The sequence below is a fragment of the Octopus bimaculoides genome, chromosome 4, assembly GCF_001194135.2.
Source record: "Octopus bimaculoides isolate UCB-OBI-ISO-001 chromosome 4, ASM119413v2, whole genome shotgun sequence".
Taxonomy (NCBI): domain Eukaryota; kingdom Metazoa; phylum Mollusca; class Cephalopoda; order Octopoda; family Octopodidae; genus Octopus; species Octopus bimaculoides.
The window spans coordinates 11466990-11476140 of record NC_068984.1 but is presented as its reverse complement, the minus strand read 5'-3'; the positions used below and the strand labels follow the sequence as shown (position 1 = coordinate 11476140).

Below are 9151 nucleotides of genomic sequence, written 5' to 3'. Positions count from 1 at the left end.
GTGTGTCTGTGTTTGTCCCCCCATTATCGCTTGACAACCGATGGTGGTGTGTTTATGTCCCCGTAACTTAGCGGTTTGGCAAAAGCGACCGATAGAATAAGTACTAGGCTTACAAAGAATAAGTTCTGGGGTGGATTTGCTCGACTAAAGGTGGTGCTCCAGCATGGCTGCAGTCAAATGACTGAAACAAGTAAAAGAGTAAAAGAGTAAGACACCTGATGAAAGCTGGAGGATATATCAGCCGAAATATTGTGTTAACAACAAACAAGATGAGGACAAATATCTGTCAAATGTAAATAATGTGAATAATGTACATAATTCCTCATCTCTTAAATATAGAACTGTATTACATATGTCAATGGTTAACTTTTGTCATTTACATGCTTAGAATAAACAATTTATTTACCCTTCTTGGTGACATATTACTTGTATACATTTGCATATTACATGGTAAAGGAGAAAAATATAGTTGAAGTAGCTGCTTTTAAAATTGCCAACCTATTCTTACAACTGTTTATTGAACTGTAAAATAGGAGAGGTACTTCTCATTTGAAATGCCAACCTTTTAATCAATATACAATCCAGATCAACAACTTAGTTATAAATAAATAAAAGCCCTTTTACAAACAATTTTATTGATGAACTCATTATTTCTATTTATGTTTTATTTATGTTTTATTTTTTTATTTGTTTCAGTCATGCTGGAGCACCATGCTGGGGCACCACCTTAAAGAATTTTTTTAGTCAACTAAATCAACTCCAGTACTTGTTTTTTTTTTTTAAGACTGGGACTTATTGTATCAGTCTCTTTTGCCAAAACGCTAAGTTACAGGAATGTAAATACTCCAACACCAGTTGTCAAGTGGTGGTGGTGGTGGTGGTGGTGGATGGACAAACATAGACAAAATGTCACACACATAGATATATATGTAGAATTACTAATAGGAAATTCCTTACATGTCTACCTAACATGTAAAACTTAGTAATTCCTATTAGCAAATGAAATATGTGTAATGGTGAATAAATAATACAAAAAGATTTTTCAACTTACTTGTTTGTTATACAATAGCTCTGCAAATAATATTTCCATAATACTCAATTTTAACACGTATTCTTAACTAACATGCAGCAGTAACTGATACTACATACTGGATTGTAATAAAGGAATAAGTAGATGTGCTTTAAGAGGAAACAGCTGGGATTTATCCTAACTACCAGCACAATATACAAACACACACACACACATCATGGGCTTCTTTCAGTCTCTGTCTGTCAAATCTACTGACAAGGCTTTGGTTGGCCTGAAGTTATAGTAGAAGACACTTGCCCAAGGTGCTGTGCATTGGGACTGAACCTAGGTCCATATGATTAGGAAGCAAGATTCTTACCACACAGCTACACCTGCATCTAACTTCTCAGCACACACCCATATCTCTACATAATCTAGTTATAGACTTATAAAGCACTGTTGAAAATGGCTTGTCATATTTTTGCCTTTTTCCCGAATATATTTATTGTCTTTTTATATTGTGTAAAAAACACAAAAATGGAAATAAACATTTTCTATAACAGTAGCATAGCCGTGTGGTTAAGAAATTTTCCTCCCAACCATATTGTTTCAGGTTCAGTCCCACTGTGTGGTATCTTGGGCAAGTGTCTTCTACTTTAGTTCTGGGCCAACCAGAGCCTTGTGAATGGATTCAGGCGATGGAAACTGAAAGAAGCCCATCATATATTATTATGAACTCTTCCATCGTCAGACAATAAGATGAGGATACTGAAACTCCACTGTCCAGACAAAGAGAATTGATGATTTCAAATTTTGGTCCAAGGGGAGGGGGTATGTCAATTATAATATTGACCCCAGTGCTCAAGTGGGACTATTTTATCAACCCCAAAAGGATGAAAGATCAAGTTGGTCTCATTGGAATTTGAACTTGGAATGAAATGTTGCTAAGCATTTTGCCAGTGTGCTAACAATTCTGCCAGCTCACCACCTTAACATGGAGAGATATTACCTTACTTAGAAACAGTGAGGGTTGGTGACAGGAAGAGCATCAACAAATTCTGGCTGATCTATGCAAGCATGGAAAAGCAGGCATTAAAATGGTTATGACAATGATGATGATGATGATGATAATGACGACGATGACGATGATGATGATGATGATAAATAGTAGTAATAATTTTAAATCTTTCACTTGTTGTCTCCTCCAATACTCACATACTCAAACACACATTTAGTTAGTTTTATGGCACATAAATATTTATATAAATATTAATATTTATTTCGTAAATTTTGTAATACACAATACATCTAATATAATTAGTGCTGTTTATCCAATAAATTAGATACAGTTTTTCTTTTTCTTTGTTAAATATTCATGAACATTCGTTAAGTATACAACACACCAGGAACTGGATTTCAAAAATGTAGTGAATGACATTTGCAAATTAGTTTCCATAGAATTTTGTCTTGTATTTCCCTAAATTTATTCAGGGTTTTAATTAAAAAAAAAGAAAAAGAAGAGAAAATCTGTTTGATAAAGACAAAATCATTCTACTGCTATCACTATCATTTCACATCCATGTTCCATGCAGGCATGGGTCAGATAGTTTGACAGGAACTGATGTGTTCAAGGACAGGCACTTAGAATACAGAGTGAATTGGTAGAGGCAGGCAGTAAGGATGTTTGGGCGGGGGTATTTGCTCCATTAAATATGGGCTCTGATTTCAAATCCTGCCAAGGTCAACTTCACCTTTCATCCTTCCATGGTAGATAAATAAAACAGTCCAGTACTGCAGTTGATTCTTCTTCTTCTTCTTCTTCTTCTTCTCCTCCTCCTCTTCCTCTTCCTCCTCCCTTGCCCAAGTCCTACCACATGCAACTTAGGCAAGTGTTATACTCTACAGTGTGAAGGCATGTGGTTTAGTGGTTAGGACATTCGGCTCATAATCATAAGGTTGTGAGTTCAACACCTGGAGGCACGTTGTGTCCTTGAACAAGACTTTTTATTTCACATTACTGCAGCCCATCCAGCTGACAAAAATGAGTTGTACTTGCAATTCAAAGAACCTGCCTTGTCACATTCTATGTCATGCTGAATCTCCCTAACAACTACATTAAGGGAACATGTGTCTGTGGAGTACTCAGCCACTTGCACATTAATTTCACAAGCAGGGTGTTCCATTGATTGGATCAACTGGAATCCTCATCGCCATAACCGAACCTTGGATCAACCAATGCCTTGTGAATGAATCTGGTAGATGGAAACTATATGGAAGCCCATATTGCATGTGTCTGTGTATCTTTGTGTTTCTGTTCACATCCCTGTAACCTAGTAGTTCAGTGAAAAGTGACTGATAAAGTCAATTCAGGATGGGCGAAATGCTGATTTTGCCTTTCATCCTTTTGGGGTCAATGAAATAAGTACCAGTTGAATTCTGGGGTTAATGTTATCAAATAATCCCTTCCCCCAAAATTTCAGTCCTTGTGCCTGTAGTGAAAAGGATCATTAATTTAGTGTTTGGAACATAAATTAACGTGAAATCTTAATAGAAGGCCTTTAATTTAGATCACTTTGAAACAAGAATGAGTATCATAGAACCAAGGGTGATCCCAGATGGGTTGCTATTAAAAAGGGTTAAATTACCGTTTCATGTGAATTGATGTCAACAGGGCTAAACTGGATACTCAAATTCACATAAACACAGAATAAAACAATTTGTGTTTATGGTTGATGGTTAAAGAATATAAAAGCAGAAAAGTGTAAGCTGATACCGCACACACGCATGCACGTATGTATGCATGCACACACACACGTAACCATATGCATGGTTTTATATATTCCTCATGAAATAATTTCATCGATTAGATTTTATGGATTTTCTGCATTTTTAGTAATATGGACACTCTACATTACTTTTTTTTATAATTGATTATTATGTAGACTGATAGTCGAGTTCATAAGGGGAGCTCTCTGTAATAGCTGCAATTCTTTGAATCCACATCTTCATCATCATCGTTTAACGTCCGCTTTCCATGCTAGCATGGGTTGGACGATTTGACTGAGGACCGGTGAAACCGGATGGCAACACCAGGCTCCAATCTGATTTGGCAGAGTTTCTACAGCTGGATGCCCTTCCTAACGCCAACCACTCAGAGAGTGTAGTGGGTGCTTTTACGTGCCACCCGCACGAGGCCAGTCAGGCGGTACTGGCAACGGCCACACTCAAAATGGTGTATTTTATGTGCCACCCACACAAGAGCCAGTCCAGGGGCACTACTACTAATTTATATGTGTGTGTATGTGTGTATGACGGCTTGTGGCCTAGTGGGTTAAGGTGTTGCACTCAGGATCACAAGATTGTGGGTTTAATTCTCAGACCAAGCAGTGTATTGTGTTCTCGAGCAAAACACTTAATTTCACATTGCTCCCATCTACTCAGCTGGAAATAAGTAGCCCTCTGATGGACCAGCATTCCGATTGGGGGGAATGTTAGCTTGCTTGTTTAGCCAGTGAAGTGGCATCATACGAAAGGTAAATTGATGCAAAATGCATTGTGATCAGTGAAGGTCTTCCCATGCTTGAGTATAATTGTACCACTTGATGGTTATATTCCGACTCACTTCTGCCCTCTGTTCACAAACATTGTCCTGTATTCATACATTTCATTCTATATTCACAAACCTCATATTGTATTATTATAGGAAGTGGTCTATATAAAGGAAATAGAAATTAAAAAAATTATCTATAATTCATTATAGAGTTTATCTCCCCGAACAAATCTTTTAATTTCCTATAGTAGTAAGCTTAATTCAGAAAAGGATGTTCTTTTAAAAATAAACCCTACGTAGTCTTGTAAGGAGATCACAAAAAAAAAAAAAATTCATTTTACAATGCATCAACCAGAAATCTGACATAATTATTCTAGTGTGGTAGGCAAACATTTACCACTGAATTATGGATTTGAATATACATTTAATCTAATCTAAAATAGATCCAGAATTTATGTTCTACTGATTTTTCATTTCCATGTTATTTACAATTCAGAAACATGATGATTTATACCAGAGGTTCTCAACCATTTTTTGCCTATGGACCCCTTCGATTACTCTGGTGGAACCCCATAGCCAATCCATGTTTTAAAACTAGTTTTATAAATACTACAAAATTCCTATTTTATTTTTCACATGTTCACTTATGTAGGATTGCAATAGCACTTTCCGAGAGAAACACATTTCAGTGGCCAAAACATGTTGAACTAAATAAAGAAACCTAGCTGGTTCTTGCAATAAATATAACTAAAGCAAAATTTATTCATGAAGCCTTAAAATATTATTGTAGATCCTTACTTTACTATTTTGCCTGCCTGGATCTCATAAAATTTTATATGGACCCCAGGGGTCACATGGATACTGTTTGAGAACCACTGATCTATACAATCCATGCCAGCATGAAAAATAAAAGTAAAAATAATGATGATGATGAGGATTACTAACAACTGTTTTTTAATAAAATATTCCCCAGCTATGTTTTACCTATGATTACAAAGATCAATTTTTTATAGAAAGTTAAAGAAGTGATGTCTAAATTCTCAATCGCAGAATAATGCTAATAATATAGCCTGAACAGGATAAACTATCCCTATTTTTGCAGAGAAAAGTGTAGGTGGCCAGCTGTGGACTCGAACTCACATCCCCGTCATTACATGTGACGATGCTTTTGCCAATTAAGCTAAACTCACCACCACAAATTCCTCTGCAAATTAAGATATTGGCCACCTACACTTTTCTCTGCAAAAATAGGGATAGTTTATCCTGTTCAGGCTATATTATTAGCATTATTCTGCGATTGAGAATTTAAACATCACTTCTTTAACTTTCTATAAAAAAGACATCTCAACGCTTCTAAAAGCAAGCTTCGCTTGTTTGTTTATGTTTGTCGTAATTTGAATTTAACAAAGATCAATATTTACATATGTTACAATAGATCATTTTGTAAACCTTTCTATCAGTGCTATGTAAATGGTTCATCATCATCATGATTTTAACATCCATTTCTCCATGCTAGCATGGATTAGGTAAAAATGTCGAGGCAGATTTTCTATGGACAGATGTCCTTCCTGTTGCCAACACTTATCTATTTCCAAGTAAGGTAATGTTTCTGCATAGTCAGACATTTCACAGATTGGAAATAAACATCAGCTTGTTTACAACTGTCACATGTTTCACTAGAATTATTATATGTTAACGAGAGCTTGACAGGCATCATTTTGGGCAAAATTACCCCCCCCCCCACTGTCGTCATTGTCATCATCATATATTCGCTTTCCCATATGATCTGGACCATCATTAAAAGGAAAACATTGCTTTTTTTTTGTTCTCAAATTATGTTTTTGCTTCTACAAGCAAATCTTCTTTCCACACCGCATTACTGTGCATACAAAAACTGAGAATCATGGGAAAGACAGACATATTTATTTACAACAAATAGATGAAAAATATTAGGTTGTATTTTATTTTAAATAATATAAAGAAATTTATTTATTTAGGAAAAATAATTAAAACAGTGAAATAATAACAGGAAATAATTTTATGGCGGCATCGCAGGGAGTTTAGAAGTGGCACAGCGGAAGCCCAAATTGGAGGCAGATGAATCAGGAGTGTTCTCACTTCGAGCTGCACAGCGATATCTATAGCAATAATCCTGAAAATTGATTAAAAAATAGTTCTTAAATAAATAATATTATTTTTGATTAAATAATAATTCATTAACTCTTTGCATCCATGCTTAGTTAGTCTTTATTTCACACGTCCTAAATAATACTCTTTTACTTGTTTCAGTCATTTGACTGCGACCATGCTGGAGCACTGCCTTTAGTCGAGCAAATCGACCCCAGCACTTACTCTTTTGTAAGCCTAGTACTTATTCTATTGGTCTCTTTTTGCCGAACCGCTAAATTACGGGGACGTAAACACACCAGCATCGGTTGTCAAGCGATGGTGGGGGGACAAACACAGACACACAAACACACATACATATATATATATACATATATACGACGGGCTTCTTTCAGTTTCCGTCTACCAAATCCACTAAGAAGGCTTTGGTCAGCCCGAGGCTATAGTAGAAGACACTTACCCAAGGTGCCACGCAGTAGGAATGAACCTGGAACCATGTGGTTGGTAAGAAAGCTACTTACCACACAGCCGCTCTTTGCCGCCATGCTTAGTCAGTCATTATTTCATATGTCCTAAATAATATAAAACTTTCCTGTCATAAGTTCCAAGTGGTTTATAGAATATTGGGAATGTGTATCATATGTGATGTAAGGATGCCAGGGAAATATGTCCTGGGTATTATGGGTGATACACAGCACAGGTAAAAAGTTAAGGGAACATTTGATATTTATTAAAAATAAGCAGAGTAAAAGACATTCTTTTACTTGTTTCACTCATTGGACTGCAGCCATGCTGCCCCCCCCCCTCTGAAGCACTTTAGTTGAACAAATCAACCCTGATATATTTCTAAAGCTTGACACTTATCCTATTGATCTTTTATGCTGAACTGCTAGCTCATGGAGATGTAAACAAACCAACACCAGAAGTCAAGCAGTGGTGGGCGACACACACACACACATATATATATTCTTTTATTTGTTTCAGTCATTTGACTGTGACCGTGCTGGAGCACCGCATTTAGTCGAACAAATCAACCTCAGGACTTATTCTTTGTAAGCCTAGTACTTATTCTATTCTATCAGTCTGTTTTGCCGAACCGCTAAGTTACGGGGATGTAAACACACCAACACCGGTTGTCAAGTGATGGTGTGGTAACAAACACAGACACACAAACACACATGTATGACAGGCTTCTTTCAGTTTCCATCTATCAAATCCACTCACAATGCTTTGGTCGGCCTAAGGTGCCATGCAGTGGAACTGAACCCGGAACCATGTGGTTGGTAAGTACAGCCATGCCTGTGCCTCTGCTTGCCTAACTAGGGAGGTGGAATTATTCAAAAGCTAAAACAATGCAAAGTGCATTGTGACAAGTGATGTATAACAACATCTGAGAGTTTGGTCAATCCTGTGGTCATGATACACACCACACGGGCTTCCACACAGTTTCAATCTACCAGATTCATTCATAAGGAATTGGTTAGCCCAGGGCTATAGTAGATGATGCTTGTCCAAGGTGCCACACAGTGAGACTGAACCTGAAACTATGTGGTTGCATATCAAGCTTCTTAACCACAAAGCTGTGTTTATAAATCCCAATCTAAAATTCCGTTGCCGTAAAAACTGCGTAAATGCATCTAAGAACAAGTTAGGTCTGTTATGCCAAGCTTCCATTTAAACAAAGGAACAACACATATACTTAACTTCATGTTAGTGTGTCTTTAGCTTGGTCTGGTAATGTTTGGCAAGCACATCAAAATTTAATATTAATCTTAGAAAAGTGCTCTAAGGGCAAAAGCCAGAGGAAAATAACTGCCAAAGGAACTGATACTGGTGTGTGTATGTGTGTGTCAGTGTCATCATCATCATCATCATCGTTTAACGTCCGCTTTCCATGCTAGCATGGGTTGGACGATTTGACTGAGGACTGGTGTGTGTAAAAAAAATGTGAACACATATATAGATACACATACACACACATATACAGATATACACACGTATATACATACATAGATACATTTATATATATATATATAGATATATATATAGATATATAGATAGATAGATACATACATACACATATATATACAGATACATACACACACATGTATATACACACAGATACACACATTTATACACATATATACACACATATATAGATACACACATGTATATACACACAGATACATATATACACACATAGATACACATATATATACATACGCATATATACACACATACAGATAAATACACATATAGATACATACATATATACACATACATATACATATATACACATATACAGGTACATACACATATATTCAAACATATATACAGACACACACACACACATGCTAACGAACATAAATACATATGAACACAAGTACATCACTGTTTACATAATGTACGATAAAGCTGTGTCTCATTCACCCCCCCCCCAAAAAAAAACGAAAACAAAAGGACAC

General features: G+C 36.3%; 1 protein-coding gene across 1 annotated transcript in view; it reads right to left on the bottom strand.

Moving 5' to 3' along the window:
* Positions 1–6460: 6460 nt before the first annotated feature.
* The window catches only part of LOC106872187 (formylglycine-generating enzyme), a 42713-nt gene continuing 40022 nt past the window's right edge, over positions 6461–9151 (bottom strand). Inside the window, exon 8 of the mRNA XM_014919085.2 lies at positions 6461–6711. Within this exon, the coding sequence (XP_014774571.1) occupies positions 6598–6711 (114 nt within the window). The 3' untranslated portion in view covers positions 6461–6597. The remainder of the gene's footprint in view (positions 6712–9151) is intronic.